Here is a 20,809-nt window from a genome sequence, read left to right as displayed (position 1 = left end):
TTATAACTTAATGGGCCAAGCCCAGAATTACAAACAAAGGCCCAAGGCCTACCAAAACGAAACCCTAGAGAGAAACTAAAACGGCGCCGCCGTTCGCTCACGGCGTGCCCCCGCTTCCAGCCACCACCGGTGATCAACCCAGCGATCCACCGGCAGAACCGACACTCACTGACTTCCAAACTTCAACGCCGCAAACGCTTCCAACCGCGAGTTCCCAATAGTGGAGAGAGTCAATCGGTAATCCGAGATCTCATCCGTCTCCTTTCGTCGCCGGAACTGGGAGGAAGCTTCGCCGGCACAACCAAACCTTCAACATCGGATAGCTTCGATCGTCTTCCGACGAGAACTCCTCCAACTAGACCAAACCGAAACCGCAAAAACCAAGGATAAAAAACAAACCCTAACAACCCTAGGAGACTAAAAGCCGGCGGCGCAAGGCAAAGAACACCTTCACCCCCCGGAAACTGGAGCCGGCGAAAGCGGAGCTAACGAAGCCTCCGCCTCCCGGAAACTAGACCGGCGGCAGTGGATCTGTAGAAGCCTCCACCTCCCGGGAAAACCTAATCTGACAAACCGACCTCACCCCACCTCACCCTTAACCCAGTCGCGTCGTTACTCCAGCCACCGCGCCACCACGTGTGTCTGTTCACTCCCCGAGTTGACCACCCCGGATGGGAACTGGACAGAGCTCCGACAAAACGAACAGGAAGAGAAGGTGAAAAAGAAGCCGGGGAACGTTTTTAACCAAAAGAAAATGGACTCCGGCGACGGCACGGACGCTCACGCGCCGGCCGTACGCCGGGTCCAAAACCCAGATCTGCTTTCTCTCTCTGTTCTCCACCAAGTGTTTCTCTCTTCACTGCCTAAATTAACTTGCCATTTTTGTGGTCACTATGTCAACAATGTTTCTTTAAGCCACTTATGGTAATCTAACTTAAATTAATTACAATCTTATCTTAATCCTACACAAATGAAATCAACTTTCCAGTATTTGTCAAAAGTTGAACAAGATAAAAAGTGCAAGCATTGAAGCTTTAAAAACTTTTTGAATGAAAAATAGTATTGGTTCCAATCTTAAATTTTCATTCTAATTGTAGTTGAAGCTTTGAAGATGAAACAAGACTTCAAAAAAATCGGTTAAAAGTGATACATTTTCTTAGTATATGCTTTGAATGTTAACAAACACATATTATCAAATAACTAGAGATCAACTTACAAAAATACAAAACTGGAACATACTCATTCTTAATTCTTGATTATTTTAGTAAACATATATTTCGAATGTGTATAATTGCAAGAACTATCATCTTTGTCACGTCCAATATTTGAATATAGAAAACAAATCTCCATAACTAGAATACTTTTTTTTGTATTTTGATGATAAACTAAATTTCGTCGCATTTCATCTTAATTGGTATTTATATAAGTTTATTCGTACACATAAAAACATATCATCTAATTAATTAAGATTGCAAAAATATTTAAAATGATTTTGATCCAACAATAATTCAATGTTATAGGTCCTTCATCTACGGACGTCCCTCTCTTATGGATTGGCCAATGACTAATGGCTATTCTTGTCAAATTATAAGTCGCACACAAACAAAAGATATCCTCTTGTGGTTTCTTTCTTCTCAACGCTATTTTTTCGTTTGTGTGTGATTTATTCGGTTTATCCTTGGTTCAAGCTGATCATCCTCAACATATCAACCTTGTAATTAAATGGAGGATGATATAGTAGTACCCTTAAACGTTCATTGTTGATCCTTCTTCATCTTTGAGATCAATAATGCCTGTGCCAGATCCACAGGCGGGGAGGGCATTCATCTGTCTCATTACCTTGTTTCTTTTCTTGTCCATAGCTGTCGGAGGCGGTTGTCTGATTGCATACACAATCCTACCTTACCCTCCAATATGGCTCTCTTACCTTGGCATTTTCTTTGTTTGTCTCCCTTGGTTCTTTTGGATTCTAACCTTTGTATACCGCATCATTTCACGCACTTTTGGATTTAGGATGGTCATTGGATCCGGTGGTAATGATAACACCGCGAACAGAGAGACCATGCCATCTGATCTTGACCCTCCCGAAAAATCATTAGAGCCTCTTGATAATGATGATCCAGAGGATATAGCTCATCCACAAGGCCAAGTTCTAGTGTCCATGGAAGGGAACCAATCAAAGAAACGAATGTCAACCTCAAGTGTTGGTTCACATGAAAGTGAGATGCCATTAGCCATTTCTATGGCCTCATGATCATAAATATTTTGATACAAAATGTGATATTGCCATAGACAACATGAAGGAGATACTAACCAGATTCGTAGCCTCTTGAAGATATGGGAATTTTTGTTGTTTTTAGATTTTATAGGGTAGATAAACAATTGGTATTTATGTAACTATATTGTATATATCTGTAACTAGTTTGGTAATGTAATTCTGTTGCGAAGCCTTCGATTTTAGGGCTGAGAGTTGGAGTTTTTTTAACTTGACAAACAAGCCAATATATTTGAATGTTGAGTACTAAATGCTGGCATCTGCAAATCGGTTAGTTAATGATCACATGATGATAACAAGAAGAAAACAACAAGTTTCTTCCGGTGCATCCGTTGAAATTGGAACAATACAAATAAGATTAGCATAGCCTCTCTGCAAAGATGACATTTACAAAAATCGAAAATGGTCAACAAAGATTCAAAAGACAAATCCCTTATATATTAATTGAGAAACATTACAACCTTTAAGTGTAGCCACGTGTCATCACCAAAATGAAATTCAGAATCCTTAGAAAATATGTTGGTCTAATTAAGTATATATTATACTTTTCATTAAACTAATCATACAATTAATTAAAGTGTACAATTACTATTTTATTTTCTTTCCTTAAATAAAACCTACGGAATTACCAAATATGACTAATATATATATGACAATTAATGATTCTAATAATAAAGATTTGATAGCAATTTATATCCCATCCATTGCTTTTGTTTAATTTTATATTATTAAAATAAATTAAACAATCAAATTAGCTATGAAATTAAAATATAGATTTTTTCGTATATGTTATATTTTGAATTTTTAAAAATGACAAAATTACTAAAACTGTTAAAATTATTATGTAAAAATTAATGATCAATGGTTTAACATCCCCTATATATTAATAGAGAAACATTTAAAAAGTTTAGAACCTGTAGTTTGTACTAATTAAAAAAGTGTCATGATGAGTTGTCACGTAACTTGAATGCAAATAACTAAAATGACACAAAAATGAGAAAAATATTGAAGATATATAGTATTGACAAGTGAACGTAAACTTCTCATAACCATAATTAACTTTTAAATTGCTAAATCATGATATAAAATGGAACTGACATAGTTTCATTGTAACGAAATAGTAGGCATGAGATTCTTCGGCTTAAACGTTAGGTTTTTATGTGATAAATAATTTTTTGTCTTAAAATATTTTTAAAAATAGGACCAGTTCATTAGTAAACAAATTATGTAGTTAACAAAAAAAGTTTTAAAAAATTGTTTAAGGGCCAAATATTAATTCGATCAATAATATAAATTTATTTTCCATACGATATTTCTTAAATAATTTTCATATAAATTTACCCTGCGCAAGACGCAGGTCTTATCCTAGTGGAAGTTAAATTCAGATAAAGTGTTATTTATGTCATGGGAGAATGTTTGGTCTGTTACATGTTATTTATGTCACACAGTTCTACAAAAGTATTATGTTACATGGTCTGTATTTCACTAAGCAAATACAAAATGAGAAAAAGACCAAAATAGCACTAAATCAAGTTTTTGTTCTCAAACTAGCAATCAAGGCCAAAAGTCACAAAAATAGCACTCAAGGGATGGGGTTTAGGGTTTAGAATTTAGGGTTTAGGGTTTAGAGTTTAGGTTTTAGGGTTTAGAGTTGAGAAGTGAGGTTTTGGGGATAAGATTTCAAATTTTGAAAAATAAAAAAAATTAAATTTTTCAAAAGATAAAATGCTATTTTGGTCATTTTAGTTTTTGAATGCTATTTTTGTGATATAAACTTAGAAATGTGCTATTTTGGAGATTTGCCCATACAAAATGGTATTCACCTGTAAATAATAAACATGTAATAGATTTTTTTTTGATAATACGAAAAATGAAATGAAATTGTAGTAAATATTATTTCAAATTATATATTTATGGAATAATAGAATGATCATTTTATTTCATATAGAAAAAGATTCGTGTCATAGACAAAACAAAACAAAAAACTTAATATCAGAACCTTAAACCAGATCAAAATCGAACCAGACCAAACAAACCGGTTTGGACACCAATCATAATAACCGGACTCGAGTGAATTCAATTTTAAAACGATAGGATAGATAACTCTTCGGAACAGAAACAAACAGAGAGCTTGTGCGTTATGTCTCTCTCCCAAACTCTCTTCACTCCTTCATTCATCTCATCTATCAGCAATGAGCTGCGAATTCCTCATCCAAGACCAGTACTCTCATATCCACGTACCCAAACAAACCGTATCCTCTGCGCCGCGAAGCGAACCGGGAAGCGGAGATACCCTTCCGAGAGGAAGAAGCTGAGAACAGAGCAGAAGGAAGCTGCGGCAAAGGTTAAGAACAAGCTCGAAGGAGTCTGGCGTCTCTCTAAGCTCGGAGTCCCCGTCGGTGACGACCCTGGTAAAGATTCTCTCGGAATCTCTGAAGGGCTGCTTCAAGCCATCGCTAAAGTTATCGAGTTTCCGGTGAGTTCCTCCGGTGGAAAAGTTCCAAACTTTATATGAAAAGTTCGAAACTTTATATAATTATATGAAATGGTATCTCTTGTGGATTCTTTCAGGTTGCTTCAATGTTGCCAGAAGAAGCGTTTACTGTGGTGAGAAAGTCTTTTGACGCTAGGAAGGTATTGTGACGGTTTGATTCAGTGTTGTGGGTATAGTTTAAGTGAGTGAAAGTTTTCATCTTTTTTTTTGTTTAGATTCTGAAAGAAGCTAAGTTTGTGTATACTGTGGACTTGGATGTGAAGACGCTTCTTGAGTTAGAGCCTCGTGCTCATGATTTTATATTCCGGTTAGAGCCCAAGCTTGGGCTTGTTGAACATATCTCTCCCGAGAAGACCGTTTCTGGTGACTTGATCAGTGTAGTTAACGAGTGTAGAAGAGTCAATAGTGATGCAGCAGCTGGAGAGCATGAACCTGTGGTTATCAACGGCAATGGAGGAGGAGGAAGAAGCAAACCGAGAGTCGCAGTTGTGGGTGGTGGTCCGTCTGGTTTGTTTGCAGCTCTTGTTCTTGCAGAGTTTGGTGCAGATGTGACATTGATTGAGAGAGGACAAGCAGTGGAAGAAAGGGGACGTGATATAGGCGCTTTGGTAGTTCGTAAGATCTTGGATATGGAGAGTAACTTCTGCTTTGGCGAGGTTTGAAAATAATACTTCTTCTCTTAAGCCTGTTACTAGTTTGTTATTGTCAAAGTCATATAGTTTAGCACTTATGCAACGCAGGGTGGTGCAGGTACTTGGAGTGATGGAAAGCTTGTTACTCGAATAGGGAAGAACAGTGCTACTGTTTTAGCGGTTAGGATTCTGTGACTCTTAGTTGCTTAAACAAGCACGGTTCACTTTTGAGTAACATGTGACCGTATCTTTCGATTGTTGCAGGTGTTGAAGACGTTGGTTCGTTTTGGTGCTCCTGATAATATACTGGTCAATGGAAAGCCTCATCTAGGAACAGACAAGTTAATTCCGTTGCTTCGTAATTTCAGACATTATCTTCAAAGCGCAGGAGTAAGTTCAAAAACAGTTAGATTGATAAAAGCCTCGTTACTTTTGTGTGCTCCTCTTTAATTGCATTTGCTTGATTAGGTGAATATCAAGTTTGGGACTCGTGTAGACGATCTCTTGGTGGAGGATTCTCGTGTTGTTGGAGTCAGAGTTTCGGATTCAGCAGACAAATTGCAGAGTAGCTCCCAGGATTTAAAATTCGATGCAGTTGTTCTTGCAGTTGGTCACTCAGCACGTGACACATATGAGATGCTTCTTTCTCGTAATGTGGAGCTGACTCCAAAAGATTTTGCAGTAAGTTTTGTTATATAACATATGTTGTGAGTATATTCTCTGGCTTGGTTTCATCATACGTTTGTGTGGACCAGGTTGGTTTGCGCGTTGAGCATCCTCAGGAGCTAATCAATAGTATACAGGTTGGTTAAGTTACATTTATCATCATTGTATCATTCAGATCCCATGAATTTGCTGAAGTCGTGATGCTCTTTCTATGCAGTACTCAGATTTAGCAAGTGAAGTTCGTAAAGGACGAGGCAAAGTACCAGTGGCGGACTATAAGGTTGTTCAATACGTGAATGATAAAGACGAGGATGTCTCTCAGTCTTCGTCAAAACGTAGTTGCTACTCCTTCTGCATGTGTCCTGGTGGTCAGGTACAGTTTCCTTATTACAGTGTCTTGCTATTTTTCTTTTCTAAAGAGATCATGAATAAGACTGTTTCCATGTATTTTGCAGGTTGTTCTCACCAGCACAAACCCAAACGAACTCTGCATCAATGGCATGTCATTCTCTCGCCGTTCATCCAAGTGGGCCAATGCTGCACTAGTCGTCACAGTCTCAGCAAAAGACTTTGATCTTCTCAATCTTACTGGACCCTTAGCTGGGATTGAGTTTCAGGTATCAAGACAGATTACTACGTTTCTGCTTTATTCAATACTTCTCAATTGATCTTTTGCTTTTCTTTAGAGAGAGTTTGAAAGAAGAGCGGCTATAATGGGTGGTGGCGACTTTACAGTTCCTGTACAAAGGGTTACTGATTTTCTACAAAGCAAGTTATCTGGTAAACACCAGTTTCCTTAATACTTAATTCTCATTTTATTGTCACGTGTTTTGGTTTGTTTTAGGTGATTTGTTTATTCTTGTGCTGTTATACAGAAACACCTTTGCCTTCATCAAGCTATAGATTAGGAGTGAAGTCTGCAAACCTGCATGAACTGTTTCCTGCTCATATCACAGATTCTCTGCGACAGTCTCTCTCTATGTTTGAAAAAGAGGTTGGTTAAATATTTTCACATTGCAATAAAAATAAATCCATAGCTTCTATTTTCTCTCTAACACTTGAACTTTCAGTTACCGGGGTTCATCTCAGAGGAAGCACTTCTCCACGGCGTAGAGGTATAAATATTATATATATAACTTGTTCTGAATCAGTCTAGTTTTCAGACAAGAGGTAACAATGTTTTCAACTTTTTTTTTTTGAGCCAGACAAGAACTAGCTCTCCTGTTCGGATACCTCGAAGCAATGAGACGTACGAGAGCACGAGCTTGAAAGGCTTATACCCAGTTGGTGAAGGAGCTGGATATGCTGGTGGGATTGTAAGTGCTGCAGTGGATGGTATGTTTTCAGGTTTTGCAGTTGCAAAACACTTTAATCTATTTGATGGAGCCATAGAGTCAATTATTGGAAAAGCTCAAGGTGCTGGACTTGTGAAGTACTAATGAGGATATTGAAAAAGATGAAGTCTCTCCTCTGTCTTTTTTTCTGCATTTGTTGAGGTAGGATAACATCAATGAGGACTGCTTCTTCCTCTAGAGGTTGCTGCATCAAAAGCTTAAGAACCGATACATATATACCAGCCGGAAGAGAATTTTGCCTTATAATTACGTTAGGAGTTGAGAAAAACTAGTGTATTTTCCAGCGACTTTGTCTTTTATATTTTTATATTTTTTTCTCAGTGTATTATGATATTTTACTTCATCATTGATTAGTATTTCGTCAATAGCATCTGTGTCAAGTCATGTTCCTTCATTTTTCTTGAGAGATCAAGACTTTGAAGTGAAGTAGTGGTCTCAGGAGACGCAGAAAAGCTAAACATATGGAAGACTTTTGTATCAATGTCACTTTAAACAAATCATAAGTCAGAACACACTACCGGTTCTAAAGGTTTTAGTCACAAGTTGTACCATTAAGCTTTGGCTTAATAAAAACATTGGTTTCGTGATCACTTTTGAGCTTTTCTCGTGGCGATTGTTACAATTTGCAGTTAGGTGTGCTATAGGTAGATTTGGTTAATTAGATAGCAAGAGTAGAAAGAACAAAAATAAAACATACAATATATATCAAGTTTTGTTTATATTTATTTTGATTATAAATTGTATCTAAATATCATATTTCATTTGTAGATGCCTTATTTATGTTTTGAGAAAGTATAATATAATAATTTTTTCGGTAGACAATATAACTAAAGATTTTGTTTTTATATGCATAAAACGTTAATGGTGAGATTTCTGGAGAAATTGAAGCCACGAAGTAGACGAGTAGAGATAGGTGTGCTAGATTCAGTGTTCTGAAAAAATTGGCAGTACATACATGTGTAACCAGTATATATAAAAGTAACTCCATGAGGTAAGGGGGCACACAAATGAAAGAGAGACAAAGGTCTTTAGAAAGCTCAAGATCATATGATATGTCGGAATCATCTCATGTGCAAACTTTATTAAAAATAAAGATCGTTTCATTGTTATTTTCTAAACTAGGGTCGGTCCGCCCTACGGGCGGGATATTAGTTAATTTGATATTCACTAAATGCTCGAGTTGAAATTTGTTTTAAGATTCAAGAATTTAGTTATCTGTTATGTCTTACTTATTAGTATGCGGTGGTATAGTTGTTTTTCGATTATTCTTGCTTTGGTATTCTATCAAATTAACTAATTGTCCAACTCATAATTATAGATGTACAAATGTGGATTTGTGATAAAGTTTGATGATAATACTTTTTGTTTTTTTAATTCTTATTCATAGTGGAGTGTGCATGTATCAGAAAGAGGTCTATAACAACTTTTATGTTTTTGTGTATGAATTTTAAATATATATTATTTTGTATAATGCATACTTGCTCTACAACATTTGATTGTAGACTAAAAAATTGTTTTCTATATTTTTAAAGAGAAAATATTTAGTCTAGAATATAACATGGACATATGTATTGACTATATATAGAAGTTGGGTGTTATTTTAAAATGACATATGTATATATATTTTTCAACCATTACTTCACTGGCACAAAACATTTATAACTGTAAATACTTTCTTTTAAAAGCAAAACTAATAAAAGCGTGTACAACAAATGTATTTTGATATATATTATATGCATTAAGTTATAAAGGTTGGAAACATTGCAAAACTGTTTGGAGCAAAATTTTTAACTTTACGATCTTCATCTTGACGTCAGTTCAGTGTCGGCCCTGGCCACAAGCAGAATAAGCATGGGCTTCCAGCTGACACGCTAATAAGTATTTTCGCGGCTACATATTTATAAAAAGTGACTTTAGCCTAGTGGTTCTAAGAGAAATTACCAGTGCTAGAGGTGCTGGGTTCGATTACTCTTAACTGCATTCATTTATTTTGATCTTAAATATAAAATGAGACACGTGTCACTTCCAGAACGCACGAATTGATGACGTGGCTTCACGGGGAGTTTTATAATCCTCATCGACACGAGAGTCTACCAAAATAAAATAGTGAAACTTATTGATTAGAAATAAAGATACTGTTGACAAAAAAAAAACTAAGGTATTATATCTAGTATGTGTTTTCTAAATATTTTATGCATGGGTATTTAGATAAAGAACGTGTAGACGGTTTTCAGGGCGATCAGCATGGCCCTTCGAGAGAATAAACAATATGCAATTAGCCATTAAATATTAATGTGTTAAGTGGAACATATAACTTACAATCCATGTGATTTTAGATTCTTTAATATGTTTGATATGAAAAGACATTATAATAGATTCAGTTCTTTATCAACTATGTATATATGTAGAAAAAACAAGATACCTAAAGAAAGTTTGGGGATAGCCACTGTCAGTGTTTGGTAAATTTTCTTTTCACAGCTAGAAGAAAAGACAAACAAAGATAGAAGATACCAGACACACTTACCATGAGCAACCATCATAGTTTCATTTCTGAAAAAAAAAATTGTTTGTTTTCCAATTTGTATCCCTTGTATGAGAGCTCTCTTCTCTAAACTCTTGTGATTATAGTTAAGGTTAGGTGTGAAAAGTAAGCAGCTGTAAATTAAGCTTTCGGCGAGAATGCTTATGTGTGTTTAAAAAGAACGAAATAATCATCAGTTCTACAAACTTTGTCACCTTAAAAAAAAAAAAAAAAGCTTTGTCACCTTTGTTCTCTGTGCTTTGCCATTTCATTTTTCCTTCATTTCCTTAGAATTAATCTCCATCAAAAGTTTCGATTGGTACTCAAAGAAGATGAATAAAACCAAAGAAAAAGTTAAAACTCAGTTATTATATGTGTTGAAGAAAGACTCTTTGGAACGTATGCGTAACACTAAGGAGGTGCGGACAACCTATCAGATGTTGACCATCACCTAAATCAATGGAACTAGCTGGTCTTTGAGAGCTTCTTATACGAATGACCTTTTGAATTATATGTATAACTTTTAAGCAAGAAAAAAAGAAAGAAAAGAATTATATGTATAACTATTTATTTATCTCGATTGTTTGAATCTGAATATCTAATAAACCAAAACATAGAACCAAATAATTAATATAGATACTCCCGTTGGAGGATTATATGATAATTTTTTGGTTAAACAGGAATGATCAGATCACTTTACTAGGAAATTACTAGATTAACGCAAATTAAATTAATTCAAACATTATGGTTTAAGGAAAAAAATTACATTATTATTCTAAGTAGTATTTTTGGTCTTCAATGAGAAGAGAGAAAGACTTATAATTATTATCAAAATTAGGTGGCGCGAAAATAACGCCCTTTCTCTTTAATAATCTCTCATCTCTCTGATCCTTCAATCGCCCCCGGATTTCTTCTTCCTCATCCTCATCTTCACGAGCATTCCTCATCGAAATAGATTAACTCCGATCTGGGTTTTGTATTCGCCCAATTCGATCTCCGAAGGGGCAAAGAAGATTCCGCTAGGAGAATCAATCAATTCACGAGATTGCTCCTTTTTTATTTTATTTGTGGAAATCGATTTCATCTTTCCTGGTAAGATTTTTTTCTTTTTTAAACATTTTGCAACATTCAGAATCATCTTCGGATCTCTAAAGGTTTAACTTCGCATTTTGGTGTATCTTTTCCCAATTTTGATTCTATCTAAAATCAGAAGAACCCTAAAAAAAATATATCTTTTTTTATTACCGCGATCTGAGATTTCATCAGTTAGGAACATAAATAACGACAGCGGTTTTGATTTTATTAATTGATTTAGAAACTATGAATCTTAAAGACTTCAAATTCCTGTTGTATAAGGAAAACAATTTACTAAATTTGATGTCTTCTGTCTGTGTCATGATGAGAGACACAAGTCGGTCGGTAAACAGACAAATTTGCAATCTTGGACTCTTCTTCATAACACATCTCATTCACTCCTTTAAACACAGTTAGTTATAACTGTTTTGTGATTTTCGACCCTCATCCATTCACTTTCTCAAATTGATCAAACCACCATGAATCATCACTGTTAGTGCATTTCATCATCTCCAAGTGTGGGCACCAATTCTTTATTCTTCCATACACGTACTTGGAGATACACCAAGATCTGTAATTGTCAATATAACATTGTCACACGAATTATTATTAAGCTGCTAATAAACTAAGTTATTACTTTTGTTACTATTTGTTCTCTTTGTGTATATGTTAGAAATAAGAATATTGGTCCATTTAACTTTCCAGCCAATCTGATCATGGCACTACTTTGATAAAGACATTGGAGAAGACTTTCTCTCTTTTTGTTTGTTTTTACTTTTCTTTATCTATCTGTGAGGTATCTTAGTGTTTCTTCTGGGTTTTGGCTTTTTTCTTGCAGATTAAAAAGACTCCCTTTACGGCAACTAGAGTTGTTGACTTGTTTCTACTGTTTAGCTCAAATGCAGAAAGAACTAAGAGGCGTGAACTACTGAATCCAACCAATGCAACTTTGTTTCCTTAGTTTGAATGGATGTATCAACAGATACCACAAGACCACGAAGACGTCTTGTTCCATCCGATAAGAACAATGCACCCCCTGCCACTCGCCGTCCTCAAACAAAGGAAGTCAGTTCAAGATACAGATCACCCACACCAACCAGAACCGCCCGATGCCCTTCTCCAAGCGTCACAAGGCCAACAGTTTCTTCAACCTTAGCTGCTAAAAGAGCCGTTTCTGCTGACAGGAAGCGTCCTTCAACACCTCCCTCTCCCACCACTCTCTCCACGCCCATACGCGACGTCTCTATAGACTTGCCAGCTTCATCTAGGCGTCTATCTACAGGAGGTCGTTTGCCTGAAAGCTTATGGCCTTCGACCATGAGAAGCCTCACCGCTTCGTTTCAGTCGGACTCTGTCTCAGTCCCTGTTAGTAAGAAGGAGAGACCGGTGAGAAGCTCTTCTGTTGATCGAACGCTGAGACCTTCTTCAAACATAGCTCAAAAGCAGAAAGCTGAAACGACCTCTGTCTCAAGGAAGCCTACTCCAGAGAGGAAAACAAGTCCATTGAAAGCGAAGAAGAATGCGTCTGATCTTTCAGAGAATCTTTCAGAGAATTCGAAACCTGTAGATGGTGCTCATAGTAGGTTAATAGAACAGCATCGATGGCCTAGTAGAATTGGTGGAAAGCTCGGTTTAAACAGAAGCTTGGATCTTGGCGACAAGACTTCAAGGGGTCCATCAACTCCAGGGTCTCGAATGGGACCGTCTCTTAGTAGAATGTCACTACCTTTGTCTAACAGTTCAAAACCGTTGCATAAAGCTTCTAGTACCGCATCTAGTCTAGGTGGATTACTGTCTCCAACGAAGTCGGAAGATAATAACATAACTCGAACTACTGGGCCTCAGAGACTTTTGTCTGCAAGTTCTATGGATAGAGCAACCTTAGCAACAGCTGTAGCTAGGCTGCATCCATTGTCTGCTCCTGGATCTCGCCCTGCTTCACCAAGTAGAACATCTTTTTCGTCTTCATCGCGAGGCATGAGTACTTCAAGAGGAGTGAGTCCTGCTAGAGGGGTGAGTCCTGCAAGAGGTTTGAGTCCTTCACGTGTCACAGGTTCCTCCTCTTTTGCTAGACCATCAACTCCACCTTCAAGAGGGGTAAGTCCTTCCCGGATAAGACAAACAAGCAACTCTACACAATCCAGCACCACAAGTTCTGTTCTCAGCTTCATCACGGATGTCAAGAAAGGAAAAAAAGCAAGCTACATCGAAGACATTCATCAACTGCGTCTTCTCCACAATAGATATCTACAGTGGCGGTTTGCAATTGCGCAAGCTGAAGCTGTAATGTACATTCAAAGATTAACATCCGAGGTATATAATACTTGTGTCCTCTATAACAATAGGTTGATGAAAACGCATCTTAATATTTTGAGTTTTTGATGTTTCAGGAAACTCTGTTTAATGTGTGGCATGCGATATCAGAGCTACAGGATGATGTGACCAGCCAGAGGATTGGTCTGCAACAGCTAAAGCTAGAGATCAAACTCAACTCACTACTAAACGACCAAGTAGGTTCTCTCTCTGTTGTATATACTGACTTTGCATTCCCATGCTGATGCATAAACATGTTCACAGATGGTGAGTCTTGAAGAATGGGCCGCGCTTGAAAGAGACCATGTTAGCTCTTTAGTTGGGGCCATAGCAGATTTAGAAGCAAATACTCTTCGCCTTCCAGTGACTGGAGGAACAAAGGTATATATTGTTACTACTGAGAATACTCATGGAGATTAAATATAGTTATCATTTATAACTTTTCTTTCCTATAGGCGGATGTTGAATCTTTGAAAGCTGCTATGTCCTCGGCTCTTGATGTAATGCAGTCTATGGGATCGTCTATTTGGTCTTTACTCTCAAAGGTGAGAGAGACCTTTTTAGTAAATCTGTTTTTTTTTTTTTAAATTTACTATCTCAACATAACTCTCAAGTGTGCTCTTTGTGATTGTGTTTGCAGGTGGAGGAGATGAATAAAATGGTATCAGAACTCGCTGTTGTTGTTAATAAAGAGAGTTCTATGCAAGGGAAATGCGAAGATCTTCTGGCCTCAACTGCGATCATGCAGGTAACAAGAAGAACAATCCAGTAACTGAGTTTTGTTTTGTAAAATGAATGGAAGCCTGAGTTTTTGGTGGCGTGGAACAGATAAAAGAGTGTAGCCTCAGGACTCATCTGATACAAACTAGCAGAGAAGGAGAAGAAGATGCAGAGGAGGAGACTCCTCCCTTGTTGCCATTAAGCAAGTTTCCATGGCCATAAATAACACGCTTACAGTTCCACACGCTCACCACTGATGACTGGATCACCTGTAAATTGCTCTTTGATGCTCGCTCCCACATTTCTCTTGTCTTGTTAGAAGTCTTTTTTTTTTGGTATGAAACGTTAGCATAGGAACACAGGAAGTGAAAGATCTCTAGTTCGAAAGTCTTAGGTAAAGAAGGAAAAAGCAATTTATTTGTTCACATGTAAGCTCTGATGTGGGTTTTTAGGCGTTCACTTATATGTAGAGTCAATTTTTAATATTAATTTATTTTATTACAAATTTACTTTACTTACAACACAACTTTGCAATCAACAATCTATTGGTTCATGTTTAGGGATTCTATTTACACCACATTAAATCATATTTGCACCACAATTTTATAAAGCTTCATGATTTGTGGTTTTGCTAAGCATGTTGAAAATTTTCAATAATGTTTTCATTAATCTGTATTATTAATGATAAATAGCATTATTTAGAATTTTAAATAAAAGTTTTTTCATGTAAAACATTAATAAACCATGAATTAAATCATTATATAGGATCAATTACTGCAGTAATTCATAACAAAAATGTAACTAGCATTGTTTCTAGCTTTTTATTAAAATTAAAAAATTTGATCAATAAAAAAAATTGTAATTTGAAATTGTGTTTAAATGGATACTATAAGAGCGCGAAATGAGACCTTTCGTTACAGTTAAACTCAAAGGCCAAAAGCCAAATGTTACTACGTTCCTTATCCGCCGCCACCGCCGAGACAACCGTCGGAGGAGTAATAAACAAGAACACCATCTCCGACCTCTTCAAAATCTCATCTTCCCTCTCTCACCTCACCCAAACCCACGCTCAGATCACTACCCATGGCTTCCAAAACGACATCCGCCTCCTCACCAAGCTCACCCAACGCCTCTCCGAGCTCGGCGCCATCCACTACGCGCGCGACCTCGTCCTCTCCGTTCACCAACCCGACGTCTTCCTCTTCAACGTCCTCATGGGCGGCTTCTCCAACAACGGATCACCTCGCTCTTCCCTTTCTCTCTTCTCCCATCTAAGGAAATCAACTGATCTCGTCCCCAACAGCTCAACTTACACCTACGCTATCTCCGCCGCCTCGGCGGCTCGCGACGAGAGAGCTGGGCGAGTTGTTCACGGGCAAGCAGTCGTTGATGGGTTTGACTCAGAATTACGACTTGGATCGAATATCGTCAACATGTACTTCAAGTTTTCGCGGGTGGATGATGCGAGGAAGGTGTTCGATAGAATGCCTGAGAGAGACTCTGTTTTGTGGAACACTATGTTATCTGGGTACGGAGAGAACGAGATGTATGAGGAGTCTGTTCAGGTGTTTAGGGATTTGATCAACGAAAGCTCTACTCGTTTTGACTCGACGACTCTGTTGAGTGTTCTTCCCTCTGTTGCGGAGTTGCAAGAGCTGAGACTCGGGATGGTTATCCATAGTCTTGCTACGAAGACAGGATGCTACTCTCACGATTTTGTTCGTACCGGTTTTATCTCGTTGTACTCGAAGTGTGGGAAGACTGAGGTGTTGAGAACTCTGTTTCGAGATTTTTGTAGACCAGATGTAGTAGCTTACAATGCGATGATTCACGGGTACACATCGAATGGCGAGACTGAGCGCTCTTTAAGCTTGTTTAAAGAGATGGTGTTGTCAGGAACAAGGTTGAATTCAAGCACGGTTGTGAGTCTGATCCCTGTCTCTGGACATCTTATGCTTGTATATGCCATTCATTGTTACAGCCTGAAGTCAGGCTTCTTATCTCATGAATCTGTCCCAACCGCGTTAACCACTGTTTACAGTAAACTGAATGAGATGGAATCAGCCCGAAAGGTTTTTAACGAGTCTCCGCACAAAAGCTTGGCATCTTGGAACGCAATGATCTCTGGCTACACTCAAAACGGGTTAACAGAGGACGCGATATCTCTCTTCAGAGAAATGCAGAAGTCTGAGTTTAGTCCCAACCCGATCACAATTACTTGTATTCTATCGGCATGTGCGCAGTTAGGAACTTTGAGTTTGGGGAAATGGGTACATGGTTTAGTCAGAGGTACAGATTTTGAGTCTAGCATATATGTGTCTACTGCTTTGATTGGTATGTATGCAAAGTGCGGAAGCATTGCAGAAGCACGCAGGTTGTTTGACTTGATGCCGAAGAGGAACGAAGTTACATGGAACACGATGATTTCCGGTTATGGCCTCCACGGACATGGGCATGATGCTCTGAGTATCTTCTCTGAGATGCTGAACTCCGGCGTTGCGCCAACTCCAGTCACTTTCCTCTGTGGTCTTTACGCTTGTAGTCATGCTGGCCTCGTCAAAGAAGGTGAGGAGATGTTCAATTCCATGGTCCACCGTTATGGTTTTGAACCGTCGGTCAAGCATTACGCCTGCATGGTCGATATTCTGGGCCGAGCAGGACATTTGCAGAGAGCATTGCAGTTTATAGAGGCGATGCCCGTAGAAGCGGATCCTTCCGTGTGGCAAACACTGCTAGGAGCTTGCAGGATTCACAAAGACACAAACCTTGCCCGTACAGTCTCTGAGAAGCTGTTTGAGCTAGATCCAGACAATGTAGGGTACCATGTTTTGCTGTCGAATATTCACTCAGCTGATAGAAACTACCCACAGGCTGCTACGGTCAGACAAGCGGCAAAGAAGAGGAAACTAGCCAAGGCTCCTGGTTACACCTTGATAGAAATTGGTGAGACGCCTCATGTATTCACCTCGGGTGATCAGTCACATCCGCAGGTGAAAGCTATATATGAGAAGCTAGAGGAGCTGGAAGGGAAGATGAGGGAAGCTGGGTATCAACCCGAGACTGAGTTGGCCTTGCACGACGTGGAGGAGGAAGAAAGAGAGCTGATGGTGAAATTTCACAGCGAGAGGCTAGCAATTGCCTTTGGACTCATTGCTACTGAACCAGGAACCGAGATCAGGATCATAAAGAATCTTCGGGTCTGTTTAGACTGTCACACTGTAACTAAACTCATCTCAAAGATCACAGAGAGAGTGATACTTGTAAGAGACGCCAACCGTTTTCATCATTTTAGAGATGGTGTTTGTTCTTGTGGAGATTATTGGTAGTCACTTGTTTTGGTCTCAACACAAGTCATACTGTAACATTACATCACAATAAGTATTGATTTCTTTGTTACAATCTATACGACTAAGCTTAAAAGCTGAAAACTTATGGTATACGAAAATTTTTCGAATACTTTCTATGGTTATAGATACATGGGAATATGCAAGAAGCATAGTAGAAAAGGAACTATACAGACATTTATCAAACTCTCCTGTCATGACCAGACATTATACCTTCACACAATTGTACATCATATATCTTAAGTTGCAGTTATACCTGCAGCGGAAACTTCATCATCAGCTGGCTTTTTCTTCTTCTTTGGGGATGGTTCTTGTGCTTTCCGAACAACTTCCTTGTTTGGCACCAAGACAATAAACAAGTTTCTGTCCCGGAAGTTTTTACTTTCCTCAGTTGCAAGCTACAGATGTTGATAAGTTTCAATAAGGAGCAATGCACATGCCAATCCAATACTAAACTTGTATTAGAAAAGACCAAAGAGTGTAGAGACCAATACGCACCTCTCCTATTTCAGTCTGAAAACGTCTGAGGAGCTCAATAGCAATATTTCTGAACTCGTTTTCTCTGCCTTTCATGTTCACAATCACTTTAACCTGAGTGTATTGGCGAGTCACACAGCAACAAGATATAATCAGAATGAATAGTCCAGTCCCAACAGAGAAAGTAAATGGGTACAACCTTGTCACCATCTTGCAAAAACTTCCTGGCTGCTCTCATGCGTACAGAATAGTCATGCTGGTCAATGTTATAACTACCAGGGAAACAAAAAAGGAAAATCCTTTTGAGAACAAGAAGAAGTTCTAAACAAAACATTGCAACGGCACAGACAAAAGAGAGACAGAGAAGGCACGTTTTACCCCATTTTAAGCTCCTTCAAGTCCATGCGAGTAGCTGACACAAGAAGAAGCTTCAGTTACAACCCATTAAATAAACACCACAGAATGTTACTTAAGCAGAGAGACGAATGATCAGTACTTTTCTTTTGCTGTTCCTTTTTTCGCTTTTGCTGTTCGTATCTATATTTACTGATAGAGTGAAACAAAAGGAAAATAATCATTACCAAACACAATCCACATAAGCATCCAAGTGTAGTTGATTCTCACCTATAATCCATCATTCTAACAACCGGAGGGTCTGCATCGGGCGAAAGAATCACCTGAAAATACTCACTGAAACAACATCACAAAGGAAAATGCTTTTCAAGAATGGTTGAAGTTACAAAGAAACACAAACCAGATCAAGCTCAGCTTCTTCAGCTCTTCGAACAGCTTCCTCCTTGGAAACTATACCAATCTACAGAACAAAATAAACTCAATGTAAGTTCTGTTTTGCTAGAAATCAATTCAAAACTAAACACAAAGCACTTTCATTTTACCATGTTCTGTTGCCCATCAATGAGCCTGACAGTAGCTGACCTACATCAAAGTCAACACATAGCTTAAGACTAGAGACATTCACTCAAATCCAAGTATCCATCATTACCTAATAGCTGAGATATCAAGCGCATCGTCATCCTCGGATTCTTTCTGCCTACCACGCCTATCTCCTGTGAATCTTGAGCCTCCGCCGCCGCCGCCTCCGTAACGGCAGGTGATGGCGAGGAAACGGCGATGATAAGGCGAGAGAGTAATAACTGATAGTTCAGGCAGATAGAGTCGACAACCGAAGAGCTTGGAGTTAACAGAGAATGGGTGATGCGACACCGTTTTGGTTGTTCCGGCGACGATGGCGTTGAACGAGATGGTGCTGCCGGTGATCCCAGCCATGGCGCCAGGCAGAGCCACACTCTACGAATCGCAGAAAACAGAAAATAGGAAATAAAATAAATTTCCCTTATCCAGATAATAATTACACGATACTGTATTTGATTTCTTTTTTTGTCAGCGATTTTTATTTTTATTTTTCAAAGAAAAAAACATTAATAAGACAGATTTGAACATTAACAACACTTTGTGTAATACTTCCTCCGTTTTTTTAATATAAGTCGTTTTAGAAAAAAATTTATGTTTCAAACTATACCACATTTTCTATATAAAATTTATTAACATTTAATGTTATACTAGATTTTGATCCGCAACTTTTTGGTATTAAAAAATAATCAAGTTGCATCAATTTAGGAGAAATAATTAAGTTGCATCAATTTAGGAACAACCAAAATAACTAACTATATAATTATAAAAATATAACTTTACATAAGACTTAGGGCCTGACTGGTTCAAACGCAGCGGTTGCGGTTACGGTTGCGGGAGTTTGTGGATGCGGGCAGTTGCGGTTTCTAGCGGTTTTAAGAGATTTGTACGACTGGTACTGCGGTTAAAAATTGGTGCGTTTGCGGGTGACTTATGACTGGTTAACTACCAAATGCGGTAACAGTCAAATAATAAATTAACAATATTTACATTTAATATAATTATAAAAATATCAAAAATCATAAAATTATAATAAATATAAAATTTATATTTAGAAAGTTATAATTTTAATTTTTGAAAATTTATTGAAATTTTTTTATTATAAAATTTTATAATATTAATTAAAATATAATAGATATATTTTAATATTTTCATAATTTCAATTTTAAATTTTTTATTAAATATTTTTACTTTTGTATATATATTGTTTTAAAAAAAAGAAAAGAATTTTACCCTCCCGCAACCGCCCGCAACCGCAAACGTTAGCTGGAGTCAGCTTTTGGATTTATGAGATTTAGAGCGGTTTGAAGCGGGTTGAAGCGGTTTAGAGCGATTTGAATGATTGTTGCAAACCGCCGACAACCGCAACCAACCGCAAAAGCTGCGTTTGCGGGTGGTAGCGGGAAAACCAGTCGCCCCCTTATTAGGTTTCTAATGAATAGGTCCAAACAACTTTTATAGGTAGATTTTTTAAAACTCCTTCCCTTTTAATAGTATTGATGACCAATGATAATATACTTTCTATTTTATTATTGGTTGATTTGTGGTTAGATAAATAATTAATGATGTTTTTGTTTAGAAAATAAAAAAAATTAATGATTTTTTTAATTTATGTGCGCAATTCTAAAACGACTTATATTAAAAACGGAATGAGTAACTTCTTTTCAATAAGGAAAAAAAACTACTGAATAAATGTCAACGAGAAAATTAAATAACTATTACTCCCCTCCTTCCAATTCGAAAAGATACATATTTTAGTAAAAAAAATTGTTTAAAAATATGTATTTTTTATATGAGCAATTTTCATAAATAAACAATTTTCAAGTTTTGATTACAAAAATAGACCGCAAAAAGGAAAATGATCAAAATTCATTTAATAAGTAAAAAGACTCTAATACCTAGAGATGTCAACAGAAAGCTTGTCCCGCGGGCCTGGCCCGTTTAAACATGTGGCGGGCGGATTTGGGCCTAGATATTCATGACCCGCAAAAAAACGGACCTTACGGGA

General features: G+C 37.6%; 5 protein-coding genes and 1 non-coding gene across 6 annotated transcripts; 5 read left to right on the top strand and 1 right to left on the bottom strand.

The window, feature by feature from the left end:
• The first annotated feature begins 1 nt into the window (after position 1).
• Positions 2–3,121, top strand: LOC103862000. The gene has a single exon (XM_033286686.1). The coding sequence runs from the start codon at positions 1,790–1,792 to the stop codon at positions 2,252–2,254; it is 465 nt and encodes a 154-aa protein (XP_033142577.1). The 5' UTR covers positions 2–1,789; the 3' UTR covers positions 2,255–3,121.
• Positions 2,589–2,694, top strand: LOC117133099. Its single transcript, XR_004456941.1, has one exon. It is a non-coding gene; the product is annotated as a U6 spliceosomal RNA (small nuclear RNA).
• Positions 3,122–4,357: 1,236 nt separating the features above from the next.
• LOC103861999 (uncharacterized protein Cbei_0202) lies at positions 4,358–7,787 on the top strand. Its single transcript, XM_009139714.3, has 13 exons — positions 4,358–4,751; positions 4,847–4,909; positions 4,985–5,425; positions 5,510–5,581; positions 5,666–5,791; positions 5,870–6,082; positions 6,157–6,204; positions 6,285–6,440; positions 6,523–6,684; positions 6,754–6,847; positions 6,943–7,061; positions 7,138–7,182; positions 7,273–7,787. Exons 1-13 carry the CDS (start codon positions 4,416–4,418, stop codon positions 7,504–7,506), a joined length of 2,109 nt encoding a protein of 702 aa, XP_009137962.1. The 5' UTR covers positions 4,358–4,415; the 3' UTR covers positions 7,507–7,787.
• A 2,292-nt stretch (positions 7,788–10,079) lies between these two features.
• On the top strand, positions 10,080–14,557 carry LOC103861998 (AUGMIN subunit 8). The gene is made up of 7 exons (XM_009139713.3): positions 10,080–11,035; positions 11,856–13,330; positions 13,408–13,527; positions 13,595–13,711; positions 13,786–13,875; positions 13,971–14,078; positions 14,159–14,557. Exons 2-7 carry the CDS (start codon positions 11,984–11,986, stop codon positions 14,270–14,272), a joined length of 1,896 nt encoding a protein of 631 aa, XP_009137961.1. The 5' UTR covers positions 10,080–11,035; positions 11,856–11,983; the 3' UTR covers positions 14,273–14,557.
• Positions 14,558–14,796: 239 nt separating this feature from the next.
• On the top strand, positions 14,797–17,735 carry LOC103862163 (pentatricopeptide repeat-containing protein At4g30700). The gene is made up of 2 exons (XM_033287894.1): positions 14,797–17,468; positions 17,499–17,735. The coding sequence occupies exon 1, from the start codon at positions 14,995–14,997 to the stop codon at positions 17,374–17,376; it is 2,382 nt and encodes a 793-aa protein (XP_033143785.1). The 5' UTR covers positions 14,797–14,994; the 3' UTR covers positions 17,377–17,468; positions 17,499–17,735.
• Positions 17,486–19,238, bottom strand: LOC103861997 (translation initiation factor IF3-4, chloroplastic). The gene is made up of 9 exons (XM_009139712.3): positions 18,875–19,238; positions 18,768–18,807; positions 18,626–18,685; positions 18,496–18,548; positions 18,368–18,417; positions 18,250–18,283; positions 18,071–18,143; positions 17,893–17,985; positions 17,486–17,792 (listed from the first exon to the last, which is right to left on the bottom strand). The coding sequence occupies exons 1-9, from the start codon at positions 19,156–19,158 to the stop codon at positions 17,634–17,636; spliced, it is 846 nt and encodes a 281-aa protein (XP_009137960.1). The 5' UTR covers positions 19,159–19,238; the 3' UTR covers positions 17,486–17,633.
• Positions 19,239–20,809: the final 1,571 nt, after the last annotated feature.

This window comes from Brassica rapa, chromosome A03 (genome assembly GCF_000309985.2).
Source record: "Brassica rapa cultivar Chiifu-401-42 chromosome A03, CAAS_Brap_v3.01, whole genome shotgun sequence".
Lineage (NCBI taxonomy): Eukaryota > Viridiplantae > Streptophyta > Magnoliopsida > Brassicales > Brassicaceae > Brassica > Brassica rapa.
The sequence above is the reverse complement of the archived record's forward strand: the minus strand, read 5'-3'. Positions and strand labels throughout refer to the sequence as shown.

Excerpts from the sequence above, each read along its gene's own strand:
- LOC103862000 (XM_033286686.1), top strand. The coding sequence starts at position 1,790 with ATGCCTGTGCCAGATCCACAGGCGGGGAGGGCATTCATCTGTCTCATT.
- LOC103861999 (XM_009139714.3), top strand. The coding sequence starts at position 4,416 with ATGTCTCTCTCCCAAACTCTCTTCACTCCTTCATTCATCTCATCTATC. Across the intron at positions 5,792-5,869 it reads ATTATCTTCAAAGCGCAGGA|GTGAATATCAAGTTTGGGAC; the intron begins GTAAGTTCAAAA and ends TTGCTTGATTAG. Across the intron at positions 6,205-6,284 it reads AGCTAATCAATAGTATACAG|TACTCAGATTTAGCAAGTGA; the intron begins GTTGGTTAAGTT and ends CTTTCTATGCAG.
- LOC103861998 (XM_009139713.3), top strand. The coding sequence starts at position 11,984 with ATGGATGTATCAACAGATACCACAAGACCACGAAGACGTCTTGTTCCA. Across the intron at positions 13,712-13,785 it reads CAGTGACTGGAGGAACAAAG|GCGGATGTTGAATCTTTGAA; the intron begins GTATATATTGTT and ends TCTTTCCTATAG. Across the intron at positions 13,876-13,970 it reads TTTGGTCTTTACTCTCAAAG|GTGGAGGAGATGAATAAAAT; the intron begins GTGAGAGAGACC and ends TTGTGTTTGCAG.
- LOC103862163 (XM_033287894.1), top strand. The coding sequence starts at position 14,995 with ATGTTACTACGTTCCTTATCCGCCGCCACCGCCGAGACAACCGTCGGA.
- LOC103861997 (XM_009139712.3), bottom strand. The coding sequence starts at position 19,158 with ATGGCTGGGATCACCGGCAGCACCATCTCGTTCAACGCCATCGTCGCC. Across the intron at positions 18,418-18,495 it reads GTTAGAATGATGGATTATAG|TAAATATAGATACGAACAGC; the intron begins GTGAGAATCAAC and ends TCACTCTATCAG. Across the intron at positions 18,284-18,367 it reads AAAGGAACAGCAAAAGAAAA|CTACTCGCATGGACTTGAAG; the intron begins GTACTGATCATT and ends TTCTTGTGTCAG.